At 38.4% G+C, this 26740-nt stretch overlaps 2 protein-coding genes across 5 annotated transcripts in view; one reads left to right on the top strand and one right to left on the bottom strand.

The window, feature by feature from the left end:
- Positions 1-26740, bottom strand: part of LOC132130641 (pyruvate carboxylase, mitochondrial) — a 126040-nt gene that overhangs the window by 14839 nt on the left and 84461 nt on the right. The window contains exons 11-16 of the mRNA XM_059542413.1: positions 6579-6723; positions 5589-5678; positions 4818-5039; positions 3865-4021; positions 2522-2762; positions 2050-2299 (exon numbers count right to left, since the gene is read on the bottom strand). Of these exons, the coding sequence (XP_059398396.1) occupies positions 2050-2299; positions 2522-2762; positions 3865-4021; positions 4818-5039; positions 5589-5678; positions 6579-6723 (1105 nt within the window). The remainder of the gene's footprint in view (positions 1-2049; positions 2300-2521; positions 2763-3864; positions 4022-4817; positions 5040-5588; positions 5679-6578; positions 6724-26740) is intronic.
- Positions 12141-20805, top strand: LOC132130642 (leucine-rich repeat and fibronectin type-III domain-containing protein 4-like). Of its 4 annotated transcripts, none has more exons than XM_059542414.1 (4): positions 12141-12559; positions 13070-13537; positions 14720-16372; positions 19022-20805. In XM_059542414.1, the coding sequence occupies exons 3-4, from the start codon at positions 14742-14744 to the stop codon at positions 20052-20054; spliced, it is 2664 nt and encodes an 887-aa protein (XP_059398397.1). In that variant the 5' UTR covers positions 12141-12559; positions 13070-13537; positions 14720-14741; the 3' UTR covers positions 20055-20805. The 4 variants fall into 4 exon arrangements, with proteins under 4 accessions (XP_059398397.1, XP_059398398.1, XP_059398399.1 ...); XM_059542415.1 differs by having other exon boundaries at positions 13070-14237; XM_059542416.1 differs by having other exon boundaries at positions 12141-12565; positions 13079-13537.

Genomic DNA, 26740 nt, shown 5'->3' with positions numbered 1-26740 from the left:
CACACATTCTTCTGAGATTAATTGCTAAAATGTTAAAGTTAAATCACCAAAATGTTAATGTTAAAAGTTTTTAAATATACTTTTATATTGGAATAATTTCACATTTAATCTTTAAATGAATGTACAAACAACAAAGACCGCATATATTTAATATTTGTTTAATGGAATCTTTTTTTTTTTTTTTATAACTGAAGGCCAGTATCACTGATACCAATACTACCGATGTCTCTATAAAATAGTTTTCCCCCCTAATAATTAACCATTACCTCTAGCCATTCAAGATTACAGTATAATTGAAAGCTATCAATTTTAAGATTTATTAGACTTTTAAAAAATAATTCTAATTTAAGTGAACTTAAAACAGGCTTCACATAAACCCATTACAATAAATGAAAAATATTTAGGCCTACCTTTGCCCTTCAGCAGAAACATACAGAAATTGAAATTGAAGTTTTCAATCAGGTTACAAGTTCGAGTCTTGGGCCGGAAGGGAATGTAGGAGTGAAGGGGGAGTGAATGTACTCTCTCCACCCGCAATACCATGAGCAAGTCACCGAACCCCCAACTATTCCCCGGGCACTGCAGCATAAATGGCTGCCCACTGCTCCGGGTGTGTGTTCACAGTGTTTGTGTGTGTGTTCACTGCTGTGTGTGTGCACTTTGGATGGATTAAATGCAAAGCACGAATTCCGATTATGGGTCACCATACTTGGCTGTATGTCACGTCACTTTCACTTTCGTCACTTTCATCAATCACTATATTCTAAATTAAATATAGATGAATCCTTAAAGCTATATAAAAAGTAATTGATTTCCTCTTTTTTTCTTTTTGTGACGAACAGACATCACAGCAGCTGGGTTATTAGGTTGTTTTGCCTCTTTTTTTCTTTAAGAGCTTCCGCTGCTGAACATTATGCGGATCTGACACGCGTCATATTTTCTCACAACTCTCATTACCGTTTGTGATTCACTTCAGGTCTCAATGAACTGATGAGTTGAATCGAGTGTATTAGATAAGTGAAACAGTGCTGGGCTGCTCCAGGAAAGTTTTGAAAACCATTTCAGAGAAATGTTTAAATGGGACTCATAAAATAGTTTTAAGGCAGCTTTAATTGTCTTTTTGGTAACTTTTTGACTTAGCTGATCATGACGTGGCATGCACATCGATTATTTTCTCTTTGATATGAAATGATAAAGGATACAGTGAGCGCAGGCATCTTTGTGCGTGCATGGCAAGTGGACCATGCATCTGAAACATCTCCAGTTTGATGTGATCGTAAGGACGTTCTGCGACTGAATAAATGCGCATTGTCAAGATAAAAATGACAGAAACAGCAGTTGTGAGTGGAGTGGCGAACCCTGGCCCCGCCCCTGCATTAATTGCGTTAAATATTTTTAATGTATTTAACAGAAAAAATTAAATTGCCTGCTTTAAAGCGCTAATTTTGACAGCACTAATATACAGTACAGACCAAAAGTTTGGACACACCTTCTCATTCAAAGAGTATTCTTTATTTTCATGACTATGAAAAGGCATCAAGGGCTATATGATCAAGAAGGAGAGTGATGGGGTGCTGCGCCAGATGACCTGGCATCCACAGTCACCGGACCTGAACCCAATCGAGATGGTTTAGGGGTGAGCTGGACCGCAGACGGAAGGCAAAAGGGCCAACAAGTGCTAAGCATCTCTCGGGGAACTCCTTCAAAACTGTTGGAAGACCATTTCAGGTGACTACCTCTTGAAGCTCATCAAGAGAATGCCAAGAGTGTGCAAAGCAGTAATCAAAGCAAAAGGTGGCTACTTTGAAGAACCTAGAATATGACATTTTCAGTTGTTTCACACTTTTTTGTTATGTATATAATTCCATATATAATTCCACATGTGTTAATTCATAGTTTTGATGCCTTCAGTGTGAATCTACAATTTTGATAGTCATGAAAATAAAGAAAACTCTTTGAATGAGAAGGTGTGTCCAAACTTTTGGTCTGTACTGTATATAATACATATAAATAATATAGTGTATATCAGCTCAGTTTGACAGCCCTCACCAGTATTGAGTTTGGTGCCTTTGGCACATGCCACAATGGCACCCATGCTGGGCTGTGATGTCATTCCCGCCATGGAGTCAACTGCCACATCCACAATGTCTGCTCCTGCCTCTGCACACGCCAGCATGGCAGCCACTCCAGCCCCTGCGGTGTCGTGAGTGTGCACATGGATCGGCACGGTTGGGAAACGTTCCCGCAATGCACCCACCAGCAAACGGCCAGAGTCAGGCTTTAGGAGACCTGCCATGTCCTGCAGAGAGGAGAGATGGAGAAAGTAAAGGAAAGTGAGAGAGGTGCACTAGAAACAAACAGAGACAGTGATGCAGAGGTATTTTATGTGTGGGTGGAGGCAGAGTGGGAGCAGCAGTTGAGATGAAAGAGTGAGCAAGAGTTGAGGTTAACAAAACAGACAAGTGGATAAAATAAAAAAAAAGCAAAAAAAAAACCCACACAAAAATAAACAAACAACCACCTTGATACAAAGGATGTGCGTTCCAGCCTTGACCAGTTCATCTGCTAGTTTGAGATAGTAGTCTAAAGAGTATTTCTGCCTTGTGGGGTCAGAAACGTCGCCAGTGTACGAGATGGCCGCCTCCACCACTCCTCCTGCTGCACCGGCTGCCTCCATCCCCAAGAGCATGTTTGGAAGATAGTTCAACGAGTCAAACACACGGAAGATATCCATACCGTTTTCTTTGGCCACCTCACAGAACCTAACAAAAACAGAGGAAATGATGGAATGAGTTCGGTGTTGTTATTGTTAACTTAAGTTAAAACTATAAAGCTGAAACACTGAAATAAAGCATAAATAAATATAAAATATATATTATTATCATTATATATTGTAATATATATTTATATTCTATGTAATAAGATTAAAAACCTAAACTGCCCTGGAAACTAACAAATTAAAGCAGAAGTATCATAAAATGTCACTAAAATGACAAATTATACGGAAATAAAAATAATCTGAAATAGCACTTTTATAAAAATAAAAAAAAACTAATAAAATGACAAAAGCACATTACAAAATTGATTAAAAAAAAACGAAAAGACAAAAAAGCTCATTCAAAATATTACCATATAAATACTATTAAAATAGCTCTGGTTTGTTTAGTTAAGGGAGGTTTAGAAGATTCCTGTTAGCTTTGCTCTCCGACCTGATTTAAGCAAGTATTAGGGCCCATCAAAATGTCAGTTGCTTATGTTGCCAAGATTTTATGGGAGATGTTTGAGCCATAAGACTGAAAAAATACCATTAAATGAGCACAAATGCTCCCAGTTCCTCATTCTAATATGAATTAAAAGCCATCTGAATGGTGCTTGGGGCCAGAGTCAGTGGCAGCAAGAAACAAATGGAGAAGACAAAAGCTAGTGAAGACAAAGGGTTTTTCTAACAAATAGTGGAACTGAATGATTTTTCAGTTTGTTCGTTAATGTCTACATTCGTCCACTGAAGTGGGCAGGAAACCATATTAAAATACTGTTTCATGTGGCACTATTCAGCAGCAGCATTGTGCTGTTCCTGAATCTACCGTGTAATGGCAAAATAATTTACTATTCAATGCAATACAAAGTCATAGCAAGCAATACATGAACAAATGACCCTAATGAGCCGGTTCTTTTTAATATTGGCAAAAAACAAAAAAAGTAATTTCCAATTTGATTCCTCACGTGCTTCCTCGAAGGTATGAAAATAACCATTACTGTAAGTGGAATCTGAATCAGAACATTTACATTCAGTAAAAAGATTAACATTTGAGAAGTTCATTCAGACTGTGAGCAGGTTGTGGTGTAAGATGCCACATGACTCACTTGAAGACGGCATTGTCGGGGTAGTTGGTGTATCCAACGGCGTTGGCACCTCTCAGAAGCATCTGAAAAGGCACATTTGGCATCAGAGCCCTCAACTCTTGAAGCCTTTTCCAGGGACACTCACATAGGAAACGCATTGCCACATCAAAAGTAGCGCCTGGTGAAGACGAAAGAGAGACGGGACAAAAAAAAACAAAAAACAGATGATCAGAATATCCAGCATAGGTGGAACAGATGTGGAAAACTCAAAGAAGTGTGTTCCTACTGGAATCATGATGCAATCCCACACTTTGATTCCAGAAATGAATTTAACACACCGTTTTAGAAATTTGTTCATATTTGATTTATTTAAAGTTTGGTTTTATTATTAGTTTTATTTTAGTTCCCAAAGCAACATTCCTCATTTTCATTTACTTTTTCATTTCAGTTTAGGTTTCTCATCAAATATTTATATTTTCTTTCACTGAAAACTTGTAATAGTTTCATGTATCCATAATTCATATGCCAACATGTATCTAAAAAATACATTGTGTTTTGCCAGTAGTAGTTGCTTACTATTTCTGTTTTATTTGATTTATGGTACAAAGGAAAAGGCTGTGAAAACACACCTTTTGCAAAAATGGTTTTAAACTTATTAGTGAAATGATCAAACAATTTAACAATGGAATTGCATTTATTTTTTAAATAAACATTTATTCCTTAAAAGTACTAAAACATCCAGCGCTACTAAGAGCAATTAAAACCAGACCCTGGTTTCACTGGTATTTGATCGATCTGTGTTATTCAGCTGGACTGAGGGAAATATTCGAGTCAAGCTGGAGAATAGTATGCTGGGTTTGCTGCCAGAATGCATGAGAGCGATAATGCAAAAAATAGTGAAGGAGGAAGAGAGAGAGAATGCGAAAGAAAGAATGAGAAGGAAAGAAAACAATAGTGTCGAACTAGTACCACACCTCCCCAGTTTTCCACGCTGAAGAGGTTACTGAAGCTGTGAGCCACAAAAGGTGCGATCCGTTTGAGGTCGTGAGTGCGTACGCGAGTGGCCAGGAGGGACTGGTGGGCGTCTCTGAACGTAGTGTCCATAAGCAGCAGACCCTGGTGGGCACGTACCGCCTTCGCAAAACCATCTGGACCCTCTCTCAGCAACACATCCCTGAAACCCACTGGTGGCTCACCTGCAGAGTGCATTTAAACAAACTGCCAATTAATAATACAGAGATCATTAACACCAAGCTGCGTAGGACTACAAAGGGCTATTATTCACAGAAGTCTGTGCATCTTAAAAGACAAAGTTTTACAACAGAAAAAATGATGTAGTTTTTCTAGAACACAACGATTGATTTTCGCTCTCGGCACATGTCCAAACAAATCCATACATCTCGTATGGATTTGTTTGGACATGTGCCAAGAGCGAAAATAGAAGTAAAAAAGTGAATGAAAATGTGATGGAGGGGCTTTTTCGTAAACAAACGTCTTAATATTCTGTTCCTCCTGATGTAGATTATAATATAATATAGTCAAGGGTAACTTCATGATACGCTGAGGGGGAAGGATGAATTATGACCACCTTGTGAAAGACGTAAACATACTCTACATCATGCTTTCTGCAATGCATCAATGAAATATCACAGCAACCAAGTGAAAAGGCAGCTTATATTGAGTTTGTAGTGTGAGAAACTGACAGCGTGTGAATGTCAGATAAGGAAAGTGTGTGTGTTTCTCACCAAGGGGTACTGGTGGGATGACCGGATCGATGGGGGAAGGCTTAGCCTTGACAGGTATCGGAGTAGTCGGGCCGTTCACCATAACATGCCCTGAATGACGAGCAGACGCAATCACACACAAATAGTCCAAACTGCTTCAAATCCACCTCTGCTGGTATAATACACTGAGTGGATGGGTCAAGTGGACTGGAGACTGCACAGCCCACGTTACTTAAAAGGTTTTGGCTCTTGGCTTGATTTAAACTTTCCAGAGTCCTCTGCTAAATAGAAACTTCAAAAAATGTCTTTACTCTCACTTTTGATCAAACTTAGTTGAGTATTATATTTCTTTCAAAAAAGTCTTACTGATGCTAAGCTTTTAAATGGTTAAAATCTCTCTGTAAAAGTTGCACTGATGTTAAGCATTCATAATAAAAACCCAGAGTGGTTTAAACATGCATTCAGTCATTTTACTGCACCTCAATAAAATTAAATAAAAAAAACGTTTTACACAATGAAAGTGATAATTTCCCAGATGTTATCAATGTGGGGTCAAAAATGTCCTGTGATATATTCTATGGACTTTGATTTTATCTGCTCTCTGACCTTCTGTTCTGTACTATTCTATTTAATAATGTGTTTAGATTAAATTAGTGCAATAAAGGCTTATTGTTTCATGACATCTTGTGTATTATTTAAAGCTACTTGATTAGATTTTTTAGCAGCCATACCTGGTCATACTGAAAATTAACTCAATTAACTCAACCGAGTTTTTGTCATAAATGGACAGCATGCTGTGTTTTATGGTTTGCAATAAATATCCTCATTAAGTTATAAATGCCTCTGATAAAAAAAAGTTAATTTCTGACTCTAAAAGTAACTAAAAGCACTCATGAAATGAATCAAATATAAAATATGAAAGAAACATAAGAAAACAAATTTGGACATTTAAATTCAGTCAAACAAAGTGTGAATTATTTTCACTGAATCAACTGTTCAACAAAGGGTTACCCAGGTAGTGAAGCAGTTTCTGGGCTCGGTTCTGCACCGGTTTGAGATTGAAGAGATCTGGATTCTCGTCGATGAACTGAGTATCTACAGTCCCATTCAGGAACTGATTATTACTCAGCACGTTCTGGAGGAACGGGATGTTTGTCTGGGGAGAGAAAAGAGAATAGATAAATACATTTTTAACTAGTTCTGTGCAACCGATGAGCTGAAAGCTGGAGAGAGCCTAAAGTGGGTAGCTCTTGAGAGAGGAAGACCGATCCATGACTGTGCTCTCATATGATCTGAGCTTAGGTGCTAATGGTCCTACACAGGGCAGATGGGACCATTCGGTAGGCAGCTCTAAAATCAATACCATTATCTAAACACTCAATACTCCCTTCCATCACCATCAAACCTGCCTTTGAGTGTGTGCAAATTTGGCTCGGGTCACTGAGGAAACTGTGCTCACTTTTACAGCATGAAGAAACAACTCAATATTCTGAGCTGACATACAATACATTAAGTCCTGTATTCTTGATATAGTCTGCTACATGCGTTCCTGTAGTGCTCTGAGCTGAAACCAACGGCTGAACATGAGGGATTTTTCCAGAATCCATTAGCCTGACTGTTGATAATGGACTCCAATGGCAGCCGGAGAAGGGGAGATAATAAAGGTTCAGACAGGGTATGAAATCAGAAGGTTGAAGAGATTGAGTTGAAGAGGGAGCAGATGTGAGAGACTAACAGAATAAGCCAAGTGTTAATTGAAATGCAATAGTTTTAGCACTTGGCTTTTGCACCCTTGCAACTTACATAGATACACATCACACATCGATTCTCTAAGGAAGAGTTTAGCAAAAACCTTAAGAGAAGGAGAGATTGAGGATGAGGAAGAAAAGAAGCCAAAAGAGAGGCCAAGTCCAATTCTTCTCCCAAGAATTGAGAGTATGAAAGAGTTGGCTCTAATCCGCCAGCACTCTGACCCAGATTCTTCTAACTGCAGGATTCCTCCTCATTCCAAGCGTTTGCATTATTTCTCTCAAAAAACTAACTAAGCATTTCAAACCCAAAGCACACTGTATGCACCTTATTTTTAATGTAAAAGCAGATACAGTAATTTTTACCTCGAATGCACAAGACTTCTGGTGTCAGTTAGCTGTACAAAACCTCTGTTATGCTGCTTGATGTTGGTATATTATGTTTTCATTTGTTCCAAAAATAATGGGCGCAATGGTTTGTTTTGCAAATACTTTTACTGTATACGGTACTGTGTCATTCTTCAGTAATCACAATATTTACAGAAAATAGTTTGCTTTCATCTTGAAAAATAGGGCCGATACTACTAATGAAAAAGTTTACACATTTACTCATACTTATTACTGTTTTCAAAATTTTAGAATAATAGTGAAGTCATCAAAACCATGAACTGAAAATGGGAAATATGTAGAGAAAAAAAAATATTTTACAACAACAGTTACAAATCTTACAGTGCTGCTTGAATGTTTGTAAACTCTTAAGAATTTTCTGTATTTCTGCATTAATATGACCCAAAAGACCATCAGATTCATCAGAAGTCCAAAGAGAATCCAATGAAACAAAAATATATACTTTATATTTTTTTATACATGTATTTATTGAGAAAAATTAACCAGTGTTATATATCTGTCAGTGGCAAAATGATTTGATTCTTTTGTTTCAGCATCTGGTCTGACCCCACTTTGCTTTGAAGTCAGAGTGTTCATTTTTTTCCCAATTTTATTGTACAATTCTGCCTTAAGAAAACACAATTCAAAGAGAAATAAAATTAAGAAAGTATTTATTTTAGATCTAAGCAAAAAAACAACGTTTTTGTGTTTTTTATTTCCATTGGTATAATAATTCATAACAGAGGCCTAATGATTTTTGTGAAAGCAAAGCAAACAAGGGACTTTCAATAACATGATTCTGCAACCACATCCTGTCCATATGTTCAATACAAAATAACCATGTTCCTGAAGAGCACAATCATGCAAATAAATCCACAATAATCAATAGCTTCTCTTAGCTGGTAAAGGAAATATCTTTTTACAGCTTTGCTTGGATAGTGTTGTTTAGTGATAAACCACTGGGTATTGCTGGAAACAACTTATTGCCCACAATCTTTCCACAGCGGCTGGATAAAGTCAGGGAAGAAAGAGAATTAGAGAGAGTGGGAGAGAGAAAACACTGGAGTTTAAACATTTAAGCACAGAAAGGCTGTGAATATATAGTGTTCACGGCTACCTGTCTGGATTTTTACATTTAGAATAAAGACCAACCACATTGAAGAATACAGGGTTAAGATGAGCAGTTACTGTACAATGCCAACCATCCAGCCACACGACCTGTATAACAAGACAGATGGAAGTACAGATGGTGATATCAAAACTTGGTCTCTCAGATTTAACCAATTTGACTAGCTCAGAGTTTAGAGCTGTCCAGGGTGCTGAAATATCTCAAGTGCACTGTGCTTTCCTCTGTTTCCAAACCTTCTGTCTCTCCACAGCCTCATCAGAAAGGCTCAAATATGCCTTAAACAACACCAAACTAGAAATGTTTTCCTCTTAATTCATATTATATTCACATGATAGCAAATGATTACTATAAAAGCTACCATTATTATAATGAAGTCTTCCACACATTTTGACAATTCTGAGGGCAATCGACTGAGAAAGACCTAGGAGCAAATTTAATGTAAGTAAAATCCACATGGGATGTTTAATTAAATTCAAGACATTATTTTTATTTTCATCTTTCAAACCTCAACAATATCACCCACCAGCAAAATGCTGATGTGAATGAGAAAGGCACCAGCAGCAAAAACATCTTTAAGAAATAGTACATCAGATTAAGTCTTCAAATAGTGTGGAAATTGTGTGCAAATTGTTATATTTAAATATTGCAGATTTGCATTGTTTATATAAGCATATACACTACTGTTCAAACATTTGGGGTCCGTACAATTCTTTTTTAAAATGTTCTTGAATGTAGACTTTTGCTTTATTTAAAATATAGTAAAAACAGTAACTGTTAAATATACTATGACAGTAAAATATTACTACAATTTAAAGTAACAGTTTTCTATTTTAATTTACTTAAAAATATATTTTTATGAATAATGATCCTTCAGAAATTGGTTTATTATGCTGATTTGATGCTCAAACATTTCTTATTATTATCATTATCACGGTTTAAAACGGTTGTGTTGCTTAATTTTGTGGAAACCAGGATACATTTATTCCAGGATTCTTTGAATAATAGAAAACTCAATGTTTACAAATTATTCTTTTTTTGAACAATGTACAAGTGTTTAACGTTACTTTTGAACAATTTAAGCCATCCTTGTTGAATAAAAGTGTCTTTGCAAAAAAACAACAACAAAAAAAGAACTTCTTAACCCTAAATTTTTTAACAGTCGTGCATATTTTACTACAAAATAAATGTCCCAATTAATTCTCAAACCACACATATTATTTAGTTACCTTAAAAAGGAGATGAATTAATTACAGAAGCCAATATTTTAAGTTATTAATTCTCTCCAACAGGTTCAAGAACCCCTGCCTACCCCTGCTTGGGAATCACTCTTTCACAGCAATTAGTTGTGGCTTGGATCCAGCAGATGCAGTCTCTTTCTTTATGCAGGCACAATGTACATTCACACATGAATCATTCATATTTGTCTCATGGTACTTAAATGTTTTATTCATGACTTGTCATTTTCGGAAACATGACTTAACTGAACCCAAGATTTTGGCTCGCTGGCTAAATCTAGAGTCTGATACGTCAGCTGCAGCGAGGTTTAGCGAGGTCTCTGAGCCCATCGGTTACATGCTCCAAGTGTGTGGAGCTGGGCTACAGCAGGCTGTTGGCAATGTTGTGTGTCGTCCGCTTAGCTGTGCTTCCATGCAGTTAGGCCTCTATATATAGACCTGCATAAAGACTGAGTGACTCATGCTCACCTAAAAATCACAGAGCCCAGAAAAAGATTATGGGAATCAGAGATAGAACATGAGAAACGAAGGGAAAGTGTAACTTGGCCTTAACATTTTTGGCTTCTTCTCTACTTCTCAACTTTGCTGGCCGTGTAAAGCTGTATTAGCCTCACACTCATAAGATGATTATACAGCTCAGCTTATAAGAGCAGCTCTCTCATGATTTAGATTTGAACCCGTGACCGCCTGCATCAACAGCAAGAAGAACCACTGGACCAAGACAATGTTTTTAGGCTAACAATTTACAACAAGATTCAATTTGTTAACTTTATTTAACCAATGGGTACAATGAGCAATTCATTTTCAGCATTTACTAACTGTTTCTACATTTACTTCCTTTAAAAATGTTTGGATCAGAAGGATTTTGATTGTTTGTTTGTTGGCAGAAATTTATGCTTTTTAGAATGCATTAAGTTGATCAAAAATGTCAGTCAAGACATTTGTAATGTTACAAAAGATTTCTACTTTGAATAAATGCTGTACTTTTGAACTTTTCTATTCATCAAAGAATCCTTTGAGCAGCACATCTGTTTCCAATAGTTTGAACTGATTCTTGAGCACAAAAGCAGCATACTGTATAATGATTACTGAAAGATTATGTGATACTAAAGCCTGGAGTAATTTAGTCTTTCAGTAAAATTCAGCTTTGCCATTATGACTAAATTACATTTTAAAATATATTATAAAATTATAATTTTTTTATTGTATGAATATTTCCCTGTATTACTGTTTTTAATGTATTTTTTGATCAAATATATCCAACCTTGGTGAGCATGAGACTGAAAAACGTCTTTTAAAAATTCTAACAGACCTAAAACTATTATACGAACACATTTTGACATTTCAAGTTAACATTACTTATGCATTATGAATATTAACCAATTAACAACATACAGTAGCACATAGCATGTTTGCAACTTATGAATAAAAATCATTATTAGTTCAGAAAACCTACTGAAATACATGTTAACAAATTGAACTAGTGTTAAAGGTGTTACTGTTTTCCTTGTTATTTAAAAGTTCATGCATATATGCATTTCATTTTTACATTTTTAACTCATTTCAATTGTTTCAATTGTTGTCAATTGTTGTCAAAAGCAAAAATACAGTCAATGATGGTATTTTATGGATGGGAGTGGACCCATGTCATGTCCTGTCAAGGGCATCAGAATGCCATTGTTGCACACCTCTAATAACTCATGCACTTCTAAAAACAGTTCTCAAAATCAGCTGCTGTTATCAATTTTTACAGATATATAATGAATCGCCATATACAGGTGGTGAAAATCAGCTCTATGGGAAAATTGGTGACAAAAGTTCTTAGTGTGTCTGCTTTCCGATGGTGCTCTGCTGTTAAAAATGTACTGTCAGAGGGACAAAGCTTTGGGCAATTCCTCTCCAGATCCAACCTCACACCCCAGGTCACCCAGTGCACTGTCAATCTGCCATTTTTACCCTTGCATTTCATCTCCCCACTCATACCGAGAGCCAAGACTGCTTTAGGATCTGCCACCCGCCCCCCCCCCCCTCCCTCCCTCTTGTTTTCTCTTCCCTCCCTCCTGCTCACTCTGCCCTTGCTGTAGCAGACACATTGCAGTCGCAAACGCTTGCACTCACATCGACATGCTCTCTGCATCAGAACCAACAAATCACAGACTCACGCAGTTCAAGAATACAGAGCAGGAACGGAAAGGCAAAAACGAGGCATTGATTGATGGCAATAAGCGACATCAGTGGGGATTCTACCGCACGGTTATATGAAGGTTCTTTGTGCCTATAGGTGATGGTTTCCTACTTTGAGGGCAGGATTTCCCTGGACCGTTTGGAAAAGTAAAAACAAAAAAGCTGTGGCGAGAGAAATCGAGGGGTGAGGATGCTACCCAAAATCCCTCCTTGAGGAACCTGAGAGGATGTAGAGGGAAAGGGACCCCTTGAGAGGACAACAGTTCCCTTGGATGGACATAAGCAGGAATTTGAAAATAAAAAAGGTTGGTATATGTTTGCCTTCACCCTATAGGTTTTAAGGAGAGGTTGAGGATTAGTGGATACAAGGAGATAGTTAAGACAGTAGAAAGACTACAACAGTTCAGGGTGGATTAAATGAGGAGGAAAACAATAAGGAGGGAATCATGCAGTAAAAATGAGTGTATAGACTTCAAGTTCATCTAGACAAGAGTGTGCACACGCGCACACACACATATTTGGCTCAGTCAGACCCACAGGGTCTGCTTGAAAGCAGGTCTAATTGGATTATTTGCTTTAATGCACCAATTTACAGGAAGAATCAATTAATTTAGGGTCCTCAATAGTCTAAGACGCTGACATCAGCAAACAGACATGAAAATTACACAACAAGCTTTCCACTTTAAGATGTGGCATCTGGGCTAAAGGTATATGCAAGAGAAATGAGAGAACAAAAAGAGGCTGACTATAAAAAAAGGAATGTGAGCCTTTAATATTAGTTAAATATTTATTAAGAGGGATTTTTGTTTCTTTCAGCAGTTCATTTAGAGTAAAGCATGGATTGGAAGCCACTTGCTACTGAAAGAGTCTGCAAATAAAAGAAGATTTGAATAAAACAAGCTTTCACTGGATTTTGACTACTGCTGTGAAATAAAGGAGAATTTTTGATGAATTTCCTAATGAAAATCAAGGTGGAAAAAACAATCCAGACATACCCAATTCCATTTAACTGAGGTTCACTAAGGATTATGGAAACGGGGGAGTGACTCGTGGCGAAGAAAAGAACGACTAGGCAGTGATGATGTGACTGTCAGTAAGTCATCAATTTGACCACAGATCAATTAACTATGAGGAATAAATCGACCCTCAGCACACCTGAATATTTCCACAGTGTTTCACTCTGGATTTTAATCTGAAGCAATGATGGGACTAGCTGGGCAGTTTGTCTATAAAAGAACTGAAAGGATTGGAAACCATTTTAAATCTTGATGAAACAGACACAAACAGGTATGAAAAATTACTTTTCTCCTTTCCCTTCCATGCACAAAATATCCTACTGCTGGCAGGTAGACGCTCATGAGGTTTTTCAAATGTTTGCAGAATATTTACAGTGTATAATTCCAGATTCAGCACAATGAATATGAAATCCACTTGGTATTCATTCTTTATTGCAAATTTGCACACATAAAGCTTTGAGCCAATTGCACATGGTCATTTATAGGATATAACTCTACTCTCTACGCTGCCCCATTTTATCTCTTAATCTCTCCCTTTCTCACTTGCATACACACACTTGTTTTAAAAACTGCATTGCAAGTGTGACACTGGAGCCATTACGTAAGACTGAAATTAACAGGCCAAAATCATGTAAACAACAAATAGAAGCATCAGCATAACACTTTACTAATGGGCACTGATGGACTAATTAAACCAAGTCAAGCATTTGCAAATGTTTAGGGACAGTTGTAAATTACATATCACAGGGGTTTTAGTCTTGTGAAATCAATTAAACTTCATTTGTACACTCATTGCAGCTTGTGTCTTTTCCTACTGTCCTTGCGCTAGTTGGTTGGAGCATGTCTGTCAATATGTGCAACAGACCAGACACACACAGACAGTTATGTATCAGGTTAATGGAGTAATCAGACCCCTGTAGAAGAGCAGGCAGCAGCAGGGAGGAGAACAAACAGAAGGACATAAGACTTGGGTAAATAGATACACTTTGTCTGCACAAACAGCCACAACAACAGCCACATAATCTCACATCTGCGATGAGAAGACAGCCAAGGCATTCATCACTTAGAATGTGACTGATCATCTTGGTGCTTGTCCCTGGCAGCCAAATCTAGTCTCTTTTTCACTCACAAAACAGGGGAAAAGTTTAAGGATCTTGCTGCACTTGCTGGATACATGATAAATGCCTTGAAATCTAAACAGCTGACAAAGGATTCCAGGTAGACCATTAATCTGAAGCAATGGACACTGGTAGATTAGCTCACGATTATCTTATACTGTATGAATGACTAGGCATAACACCAAGTCTTAGTAGCAATTAATGAATAACTGCATTTATGCAGGAGCTTAGTGAATGAACAAGCAGACTTAGGACTGAGTGAGATAGGGATCAACTTCTCCAAATTCTTAAGAAGTTATGAGTTGAAGCCACTAATGCCTGTTCTCTTTACACAGGTCTGTGGACAACCTGGTTACCATGCCACGCATAGAACCAGGGAGTCCATCCAGAGGAACCAATCTGTTGCAAGAACAGGAGAGCTCGAAATGGATCCAATCAAGGAGATATCCTGCTTCATCTATCCCTGTCAGCACAATAAGTGTCCAACACTGTCCAGTTCCACAATCAACAATTTTCTGGCTGGGTCTCCTAGGCTTTATAGTGCTGCGGAGCGGACAAGTTGTGTCGGCAGGAGAGACATGGGGCATGGTGTCCATCTGCCCCATCCATTGTGTGTGTCGAAACTTATCAGAGTCTCTGAGCACATTGTGTGTTAATAAAGGTCTGCTTTTTGTGCCACCAAACATCGATCGCCGCACCGTGGAGCTGCGTCTTGCTGACAACTACATCCTGGAAGTGGGAGGTGCAGACTTTGCCAATATGACGGGACTAGTTGAACTAACATTGTCACGCAACACCATACATGCTCTAAAACCACTGGCCTTTGCTGATCTGGAGAGTCTGCGTTCACTTCACCTGGACACCAATCGTCTCACAGTAGTGGGACCTCAGGATCTGACAGGTCTTATTAACCTTCAGCATCTCATCGTCAACAACAATCAGCTCAAAGATGTTTCAGTGGATGCTTTTGATGACTTCCTATTAACGCTGGAGGATCTGGACCTTTCCTACAACAACCTTCGTAGAGTTCCTTGGGAATCTATTCAGAATATGGCTAGCCTGCACACCTTAAATCTAGATCACAATCTAATAGACCAGATTGCTGAGGGTTCTTTCAGTGAGCTCTACAAACTCTCCCGACTGGATATGACCTCAAACAGACTGCAGACTCTTCCCCCTGATCCACTGTTTTCCAGATCCCAAATTGGTGTTGTCAGTCCAACACCGTATAATTCCATCACCAGCCTTAACTTTGGAGGGAATCCCCTGCACTGCAACTGTGAGCTTTTGTGGCTACGACGACTGATTCGGGAAGACGACATGGAGACATGTGCCACACCTGTTCATCTGGCTGGTCGATATTTCTGGTCCATCCCAGAGGAAGAGTTCACATGTGAGCCTCCACTGATCACCCGTAATACCAACAAGCTTTGGGTGTTGGAGGGCCAACGAGCCACACTTAAATGTAGAGCCATTGGTGACCCTGAGCCAGTCATTCATTGGGTGTCACCAGATGACCGTATTGTTGCCAACTCCAGTCGTATTCACTCACACTACAATGGCACACTGGACTTTTTGGTGACCCGTGCCAGAGATGATGGCACCTATACATGCATTGCCATCAATGCTGCGGGGGAATCCACAGCTCTGGTAGACTTGAAGATCATCCCTCTTCCTCATAGAGGGAATGGTACAATAACTCTTATCAACCACAGAGACCCTGGATCCTCCGATATTAGTACTGGCCGTGGAGGGGTTGAAGGAGCAGGGACTGGTGTGGTGACCGTACGGAATGTGACTGGAGGCAAAGCAGATACGGGAGAAAGAGGAAGTAGTAATGGAGGAGCAGAAACCTTGGTAGGAGTTCTAGGTGTGACATCCAATACAGCTCAGATTCGCTGGAAAATGGGTCGATCTTCAACACCTTTTTTGGTGTGGATGTATCAGATCCAGTACAACAGCACAGCTGATGATGCACTTGTTTACAGGTAAGGGAATCTTATTTCTATATTATGGAAGCACTTTTGACAAAAAAAAAGAGACTATGATGTGTTGGTTTTTAGTGTTTGGTTTTCATGCGTTTCAAGTGAAAGCATGTTAACATCCTTGGTGCTCATGTTCATGGATTATAGGCTTCAGATATTGATGGAAGGATAAGGCCAAAGGAAACAAACACAGCACAAAGTGGAAGGAAGATTCTAGTTGAACCATGAGGCTAAAAGACATACAGGGATCTATTTATAGCCAGGGAGGGGTAAAGAAAGCAGAGCAGTGTAGTGAGAGGACATCCTGACTCTGGGGAAAACAGGATGGAACCTTTAAAAGGTGCAAAACCTACACATTTGAAGATGGTGTCACAATGAATCTGGAAGAGTGAAATGGATCTAAATGGAGAGAGAAAGGGGACAGAGACATGGGGCAGCTCACAAGGGAAGGGCTGTGGGAGTTGCTTACATCGACTCTTCTTAGACAGACTGGAGAAGGCAGTAGTAGCGTGTCTAAATTCCCATACTTTTATATGATGTACTAAATTCTGTGAAGAACTTTTCAACATCTGATGTTCTTCTGGCATTCAGCTTTGTAGTATAAATACATTTCTGGGTATATTACATGTTTATTTATAAATTTCTGACCATTTAAATGAGAAGAAACTTTCTCTGTGACAAAAGTACTTAAACTAAAATAAGTCACCTGGCCGACACTTTTCTGACATTTTAACGACTTTGACTTTATATCATCTAAAGTCTAATAGTTCTTCAGCGTCTGTTCTCTCATGGGATAGTGAAATGTCCACTGTTTGCACACTTCAGCTTCAGAATTTCAGCAGATGCAGTACATCATCTGAGTAGTTCAACTACTTGTGAATACTGATACTTTTTGAATATTGTGCAGCATTATATTGATGCACAAACAACACGGCTTGCATTCCAATTTCCTACTACTGACATGAAAAAAGAAATTCCTCCATGGTAGCCTTTTTATTTTACGATTTGATTTATCTTACTCTTCTTTCTCATTACCTTTTCCTTTACAACCTTACTAGAGCTCTTCAGTCATTTAGACTCAATAACTGGGAGCTGCAAAATATTCACTGCACAATGTAAGAACACATCTTGAGAGGCTTACCAAAAGGAAGGAGCAGTGGTATTTCCAGGGATTGGGATCAATAATAAATGGTGAAGGTGAGGGGCATGTTTGGATGACAAAGGAGAGAATATATATATACATATATATAGTAGAAGTATAAAAGTATTAGCAGTTGCTGAGTGATGGCAGGCAGAGAAACGGATGAGTGGGAGGCCAGCCATCTTCATAACAGACCTGTTACTACAGCTATTCCCATGAACAAGGAGAAAACTGTAAGAATAAACACAGTAAGCTACTCTAGGCCAAAAGACAGACATTAATGCACATTGACTGGCCATCTTGAGTGCACTGCTAAAGAGATAAAGTTTTTCCTAGATATTTTTGCACATTAAAGAGAATGCTCCACATTCAATGCAAGTTAAACCCTATTGATAGCATTTGCAGCATAATGTCAATAACCACAGAAAACAATTTTGTTTCTCAGTTAAAAAAAAAAAAAAGAGGCAAAACTCATAGTTGCAGAAAGTAATGCACTACATTATGTGTGTCAATATGCAAAGTTATATCCAATATTTCCAATTCCTGCCACGGCCATGTAGAGATCTGAACTGGTCTAAAAATGCAAACCATCCTATGAAATGAATAGGAGAATTTTGCATAATTTTGAAAATCACTGGCCAACACAATTCATAGAGAAACATCCAAGGCTTCATTAACATCAGATCATTAAGACAAGTTTCCTGTAAGGCTTGTAATTCAAATCATCCATAAGATTTTGAAATTTAATATGCAGATAAGTATGCAAATGTCTCATTCATATGCAGTGACACACTGAGCTCAAAAACAGGAGAAGTCTACATGAATGTGAATTCAAATGTCTTGGATTCCTTACAGTGTAGCAATTATTCAATAACACTACAGTTCTTTTTACTGAGGTGGATACTCAAGGAAAGACAGTTTAGTGAAAAATTTATGAAATTGACAAATCTGAATGAAAGGATTCTTGAATCTGAAAAGGAGGCAAACAGCTTATTGAAACTAAAGTAAAGGAGATTAAAAATTGTTCAAGGTCCTTCTGCTGTAACTGCCAATTACCTTTCAAAGTAAAGTGAATTAAAGGCCTTGAATCAGGTGTAGCCTTCCAAAGCATTTTCATTACAGACATACATACCAAGCTGCCAAAGCAAATGCACTGGACACAGTCAATGAAGTATATTAAAGAGCACTGTATAGACACAGTTTCTGCCAGAGATGGCAGATTGTAAAGACTAGTGTGGGCAGGAGTCCTTCAGGCAAGGAGCATGTCAGAAGCGTCTTATCTTTAATGTAAAAATGCCTCATTGCCACATCTACAACATCTACAGTTTATTCTTAATTTTCTCATTTCTAGATCCCCCTTCATAGCAGGGTATTGATTTAAGCAATTTTCACTACAAAACTGAGCTTCTAAATCTCACCTTGTTGTGCTTGATGTATTTCTGGCTAGATTAGTCCTTGACATAATGTTTAATTTCTCATAAAATGTCTCTTCTTTTTCTATTTGGTGTCAGAATTCTGCCTCCAACCAGTAATAGTTTCCTGCTGAAAAACTTGGTGTCAGGAGCAGACTATAGCCTGTGCGTCTTGGCCATATTCGATGATGGCATCTCCTCCTTGGCTACTACAAAGGTGCTGGGCTGCATCCAGTTCAGCACTAAAGAGGATTATCCAGAATGTCGTTCTCTGCACGCTCACTTCCTGGGCGGCACGTTGACAGTGATGGTGGGAGGCGTGGTGGTAGTAACCCTTCTGGTCTTCACTGTGGCCATGATGGTGCGCCATCGCGTCTGTGGAGAGTGTCGGGACGATGCCAATAGGCCGGGCAAGTTCTTTCCAGCCAAAGGGGTGGATGTTTATGCCCAAACGAACGGAAACAACAGTATGATGATGGTGACATTGCCAAGTGGACTCTTGGCCAAAAGAACAAAAGACAAACACACGCCCAGCTTTCTCCCAAAGCCTAAACAGAGCCCGGAGCCACACCATGGCACACGCAATGGGGGTGAGCGGGCAGTGAGGGAAAAATGTTTTACTCCTCTCACACCAGAAAGTGAGAGATTGACACTCTATTACTCCCCAAGTAACACACTGCCCACCCCGACACAAAATCGAGCAGGTAGGCTCAAGTTACGCAAGTCTCTGGAGAAAGACAGAGACATGGACAGACACGTCTTGGACTCGCTTGCACCGACAAAATATGGAGATGACGAAAGGGAAGGAGAATCAGACTTGAGACAGACACTCAAATCCAAGCGTAGCTGCTCTTTTGATGTGGGTGAAATCACCACCGCCACATGTTACAGCTACGCTAAGCGACTGAGCGTTATCTGGCCCCGACGTAGCCAGTCTTTACATGGCATGCTTGTCCACTGTGCCTCCACCAGCACGTCCAGCATGGGTAACAGCGACCAGTACGGCCACGGCCTAACACAGAACAACCTACATGCCTTTGCTTCCAGCAACTCCTCCAACTCCAACTCCAACTCAACTTCAAACAGTAGCATGACCGTCAATCCAAGAGACCTAGAGGAAAGCGTGGTGTAGATAGTGAAAGAAAGAATCCGCAGGCAGAGGGGGAAGTGACATCTAGGAAAGGCCAATCCTAACAAACTAGGTACTATAAAACTAATAAAATACTAAAAATAATAAGAAAACAAATTATCAGGGGAGGGCAGGATTGATGAGAAGTAATGCTCCTGACACAAAGGATTGGCTATTATTTGATGACCGCCATTATTTCGTGTCATGAAGACAAAGAATGACAAGAAGGTTTTAAGGACAGGCTTGTTTTTTTACGACAGGCCCAAGGCATGGAGGATTACATCCTAAAGTGTCTGTTTCAACAAGATTAATTAACCAATTAATAAATTATTGAATAAATCAGCCGCTTTGTTTTGCAGAAGAAACACTACTCGAATGTTAATGAAGTGCTGAAAGGGGAAAATATAACACACACAAAAATAAAAAAAATAATAAATAAAAAAAATTCAAACCCCAAAAAGGGAATGCATTATTTGTTGAAATTCAAAGCACAACATGACTGGGTCCTCTAATGAGGGAAAGTATATAAATATTCTGTAAGTTTAAGTTTTTTTTTTTTTTTGGTGGATATGTTTTTCAATTAATTGTAAAGATGGAGGGACTCGCAGAACACTTCAACACACTGGTGTTTAAAATGGGGGAACCATTTGTTCAAATGTCATTGAAAAGTGATCTGAATTGTCATAATTGTTCTTGTCTGATCAGCCTTTTTACAGAGTCATAAAAAGAATAAAAAGCTGTTCTGTAAAAATGATATTGTGTATTGTGGAATGAAGCTGTAATGAAGCTCTAATTGAGATCAATCTGATATGATAGCTCCATACTTAAGAGAAGCTGGAATAAAAAGCCATATGGCACATAATGCTTTAAACAAAACAAAAAAAAGAGCGCCGCAGTTGACTGGCCACACAGCACACATCCCTAAAAAATACTGGATTAAAATATCAGATAGTATAATCATTATAAATGTCTCTAATGTACTAATTCTAGCTCAGCTAACTTAACTGGAGATTTAATTGAAGATAATAAGCAACAACAAGGTCTGTTAACCCGCAAGACCACAAAATAAGTAACATGTTATTGTGAGCTAAGGCTTCAAGATGAAGCTTGTTATTTCCAGTTATGTTTCTTCATCAAGACCACTTTATATAACCGCTGACAGAAGAGGAGGAGGAAAACAGGACGGAGATGAAAGGGAAAAGGTGGGGTGAAGGTTTGGACCAGAAAAAGAGGACATGTGCGCAGTTGGAGCTTTCCTTTCTGCCTTGACTGTGTATACACTGAGCACTTTTTTTACAATGTACATCGCAAAATGGTCTTTGAAGCTCAGGTTGTAGCCAAGACATTATATGGAGAAATAAATAACATATGCGTACTGTTTTTTTTATTTTTTTTTATACATGCTCTTTTCTAAAACCTAGTGTGCGGAATACTGAAGAGTGCTTACTAAAGATGCATTTATTTGACAAAATATACAGTAAAAACAGTAATGTAAAATGTTATTACAACTTAAAATGTTTTATTTATTAGTACTTTAATTTACTGTAATGGCAGAGCTGATTTTTTAGCAGCCATTACTCCAGTGTCACATGATCCTTCAGAAATCCTTCATATATACTGATTTGGTGTCAAGAAACATTTCTTATTATCATCAATGTTGAAAACAGTTATGCTGCGTAATTTTTTTTTGGAAACTGTGCACTACCATTTAAAGGTTAGCTAAAATAGATTAAAAAAAAAAGACAGGCAAGGCATTTATGGTGTTATAAATATTATTATTTCAAATAAACACTGTTTCAATTCATCAAAGAATCCTGAAAATATCTATTACGGTTTCCACAAATATATTAAAGCAACAAAAACTGATTTTTACATTGAAGATAATAAGAACCTGACTATTCTGGCCATCACAGTAATAAATTACATTTGAAAATATATTAAAATAGAAAACAATTATTTTAAATTTGAATAATTTTTCACTGATATTTTTACAGCATTTCTGATAAATGCAGCCTGGGTGAGCATAAGATACTTATTTCAAAAACATTGATATGAATAATGTTAGTACTTTACTTGAGCCAAATGTTAAATCTGGCCCCTGAAGCAGAACTAGTTGGGAACCACTGATTTTGCATGTTTCCCAGCCTGGCCCAAGATAAGGTTTAGCTGGGTGACCAGCCGTTCTACCACCCTGACCAGCTAAGATCAGCTTAGGGCTGCTTTAAGTGGGTTTTTCCAGTAGGGTCTATAGATACAGAAGCTCACTAGAGTTTGGAACCAAGCTACACACACTATGCTGAGGTCCTCCCTCATTTAAATGGCATAATAAAAGATGGAGGGAAGAGATGAAGGAAAAAAATTGAAAAAAAAATGAAAGAATGAAAGAAAATGAAAGAAAAAAAATCATAATCATAGGGAAAAAGTGATTGCAAAGACTGCAACAACTACCCGAGAAAAGCATGGCCACAGATGTTTGTTCCAGTCAGGAATAGCATGTACTAATCACATGGTCTCATTTGTATGGGTGCTTTTGTTTCAGAGTGTGATGTCTAAAATCATCAGCATGCGTTTTATTTCCAAAGCACCCCTAGAGTGCATAAATGTCTTTACACACTCCAAGAAGACCACAAAACTCAGACTGCAAGAAAGACAAGTGTGGGCAGCACAGGGAGAAGGAGGGTGGAGGAGATGATGGGATGGTTCCTTATGATTGCTACAGGCAACATTCTGCCCTCTTTTACCCAATTAAAATCTAGTGATTGGCACATAGGTGGTTAGCTGATCATGCATGCAGGAGCAGTGATGCAGACAGAGCTGGCCTGTTCTCTCTCTGGCTGTGATGATTCCACTGCAGCTGCAGCCACTGTGCTTTACCGCCCCTCTCTCTCTCTCTCCTGTGAGTCTTGACAAGGCGATAGCTAGTGTAATGCACAAAAAAAAAAAAATAATTAAATGCTGCCTAAGCAACTTCAGTCCTTTGAGAGTCAAACTCTAACTTACTATACTATGGGCTTCCACCACAAAGCACATGATGGTTCACATTTACAGTATTCACCGTGAGGGTTAGATATAGTCCTCATACAGATGAAGTTCTTAAAGGGATAGTCCACCAAAAAAATTAAATGCAGTTAATTATTAATTGGGACAGCTTGTAATTTATTGATTTATTCGATTTATTAATTTATTCGTTTGGCAGGCATTTTTATATAAAGCGACTTACAATGCATTTAACAACACTTTTTATAACAGCATGCGCCTTTACTGGTCTTATTGCATGACTCTAAAAAAAAAAAAAATTATGAAAAAAATGACACATTATAAATAAAATGGTTGCTGATGTCATTTCATTTTGACAAAAACAAGTAAAACTTAATGAAGTCCTCACATCCAAAGGAAAGAAGACAAAACTAAAGCTTTAATTAAAAAATAAAATAAAAATAAAAACATTCTTGCTATTCAGCTGCAAAAATTGGTTGCACCCAAAATGCTGCACAAAAAATATAATAATAATAATAAACTAAAGACTAAATAAAGGTAAAGCAAGAAAAAACATGCTAGATCATGTGTTCCATAAAAATACAGAAATAAAATGGTTGCAAATTTGTTTGATAATGCTGGGAAAAAGGACCAGCTCATGGCAAGTTGCGTGCTCAAAAACAGACAAAGGATTCAATCTCGAAAGTACACTATGTTCCTCTGATATCCCCCTGCTGTCTGGGCTCTTTTCTCAGAATCCTAACACCAAACACAAAAGGAGTGCATTTTGACTTGCTCACCGCTATCTCAGCCTGTAGGTCATGAGGTCATTCCTGCTTTTCCATCAATTTAAGCACGGCGGAGAAGAGTGAGAAGAAAAGGGGACATAAGAGACACAGCTTTTAGAAGAGCACCACCTCTGTGACTTTTCAACCACCCCTTCTCTTATCCCTCGAGCCAGCAAAAATTACCCAGTAACCCCTGCCTGCTCTCTCCTTCATTTCTTCCCTTCCCAATCTTATCCAGGCCCACCCCTCTTCCCATCGGGACAGGGCGAGTGTGGGAGTCTGACAGGAGCTTTTCTGTTGGAGGTTCGAGCTGTCAGCTCCCTCAGCCCTCCCGGGTTCCCCCAGGGTGCATTCACTCTCACTATTAGTAACTCTCTCTTCATCAGTAGCAAGATTTCTCATTCATAACAGGCCTCAGCTGCCAGTGCCGCTAGCCAGGACTTTGAAAAAGCATTAGCTTATATCTCTTAGGTTGTGAGGTGCTGTTTTCCATTTACACAGACTCTTTGTTCACCAACCTTTGATTCTGTTCTCCTGTGAGCGCCTCCTTTATGTTTGATGGAGTTGTGAGAGATTGAACGTGCCGCAGATTTTTAGATCCACTTGAAAACATACTCTCAACTAGTCTCATAAGAACTTGGGGCATGTGGCATCATCAACTGAGCACCTCTGCTTTTGTATCTAGCTGATATACTGGTCTTGCTTTCTCTTGATCAATAATAGCATGCATTCTGGATTCTTTAGTCAAAGCTTTGGTAACAAAAACTTTACTGTTATTTGATCAATTTAAGGCATCCTTGCTGAATAATTAGTATTAATTTATTTTAAAAAAATTATAATCTTACTAACACTAAACTTTTAAACAGTAGTGTATATTATTTTACCCAACTGGCCAGCAGTTTAAGCATAATTCTGACAACAATATTTTTATTTTCTTCTGCTAAAATAGTTCTGACCTGGTTTAAAAGTCCATTTGAAAAATATTTCACAGTGTACCTGTCCACCCCAGTTTCCATTTCTCAATGATGAACCAATAATAACCAGCAATTTTTAGAAAAAGTGTCAAAACTTCCAAGTTCCTGCTTTCCAAAACCTGATACCGGAAACAGCATCCTCATGGGAGAACTGCAGGATCTAGCTTTAAGCACCTGGCTGGTTCTGACGAGAACACCTCTAGGCTGTTAAAGAAGGGCTTGTTCAGCAGTAATGATGAGAGAAGCTGACAGAGATAACACTTGCGCTACATGGCCTGCGATCTATTAGACAACTGCACTGCCTCACAATCAACTACAAGCTAAAACTGACACAGACACATTGAGATGGGCTGCACAAGTCCTCTGGTGATCATAAATGGTGCAGTGATCATGAAACTATTGTCTTCATCTAAGTAAGGCTAGATATCGATTCTATGGTGACGTGCTGCACAGACGAGGGTCACGTGATGCTGTAGGTAAAGATCAATTCCTCTCTTTTGTGGCCAGTAGAAGGCTCATTGGCTTTGGAACCATTCGACTGCAGAGTAATAACAGAGTATAAAGGAGCTCTCATGGATCTCATGGAATTAACTGATTTTAATGGATTAAATAGATCCATTTCTTCACCTTCAACACTTTAAACTTTTTTTAACATTGCTACACCCACAAATGTGGACCCTTTTCTTAAAGCATGACAGTAAAAAGTGGTAAAGTAGTAAATAATCTTGTCAAATTGTGGGACTGACTCAATTCATCAAGATGAACAGCTCGAGCCTGTTACCCAATTGTAAAAATAAAATGATCAAACTATTAATTTCCTTTAACTTATGGTAATTTATACTATTAAGTTCATCAACTACTACGAAGTAACATTTGGTCCCAAACTAGTCAATTGCTATTTAGCAACAGCTTCATTTACGTTTAATGTTTACTTCATGCATATTTCTAGTTAATAAGGAAATTACACAAGTAAGGCATTTGGAATGCATTTAAAAACATCTCCGATTTTGGTAACAGGGCTACAAAAATGGCAAACTTCAAAGAAATCGATTAGAAAATAAAACAGCTCATCTGACATTCAGGTTGAACTCTTGATGTTAACAATTTGTTGACAAAGACAAAAACATGTTTATAAGAGTTTCGGTCCTTATTTTGTACCATATTCATGGAAAGTGCCTGGTACTAAAGAAGTACAACTCTACCGTGATGGAAGGGAGAAAAGGTCAGGATGACTGTGAAAGGACAAACACACGTCAGACTCATGACTGTGACTCTCCAGGGAGAATAGGATGGAAATCCTCATTCAATTTCATGTATTTACTTAGAGCGAGAAAGCTTCTCCTGTTTTTTTTTTCTTACTGCATACACCCTCCTTCTCTCTAGGGTTCTTAATGTTTGTCAGCTTCCATCAGTCTTCTTCTGATGCCTTCATGCAGACACACTCTCCCCTATTCTCACAATGTCTTTCACTCTCCACAGCTTCTACCCTCATTCGATACGGCCTCCAGGCTCTTGACACGGATCAACTTCCTGACAGTGATGAACATATCCTGGTATCATATAAAAGCAGCCCTCACAGAGAGGAGGCACTGCAAATTCAAGATAGAAAGAAATACTGAAAATAAAAGAAAGACAGAAAAAAACAGACAAAAAGCAAACGACAAACCAATGGAGGATGATGCTATAAGAACTAAATGTTCAGCGAACATGACGACTTCTTTTAGATTTACATAAAACTTGGCTTGCTCAGCAGGGGCCTTTAAAAGCCAGCAGGACAGCGCTAGAAAACATAATGAAACATTCAGGCTTTTATTTAATCACAGAGAACTGTTAGAACCAGGAACGTAGCCTTGGCTCCAAACGTTTCGCCTCTTGCTACGCACTGCGGTTTCTAATTGAGATTATTTCTAAAAGAAACTGCCTGTTTCTTTAAACATCTGTCCAGAATTCT

The sequence above is a fragment of the Carassius carassius genome, chromosome 47 (assembly GCF_963082965.1).
Source record: "Carassius carassius chromosome 47, fCarCar2.1, whole genome shotgun sequence".
NCBI classification, from domain to species: domain Eukaryota; kingdom Metazoa; phylum Chordata; class Actinopteri; order Cypriniformes; family Cyprinidae; genus Carassius; species Carassius carassius.
Note: the sequence above shows the minus strand (reverse complement) of the source record. Positions and strands in the feature narration are given on the sequence as shown.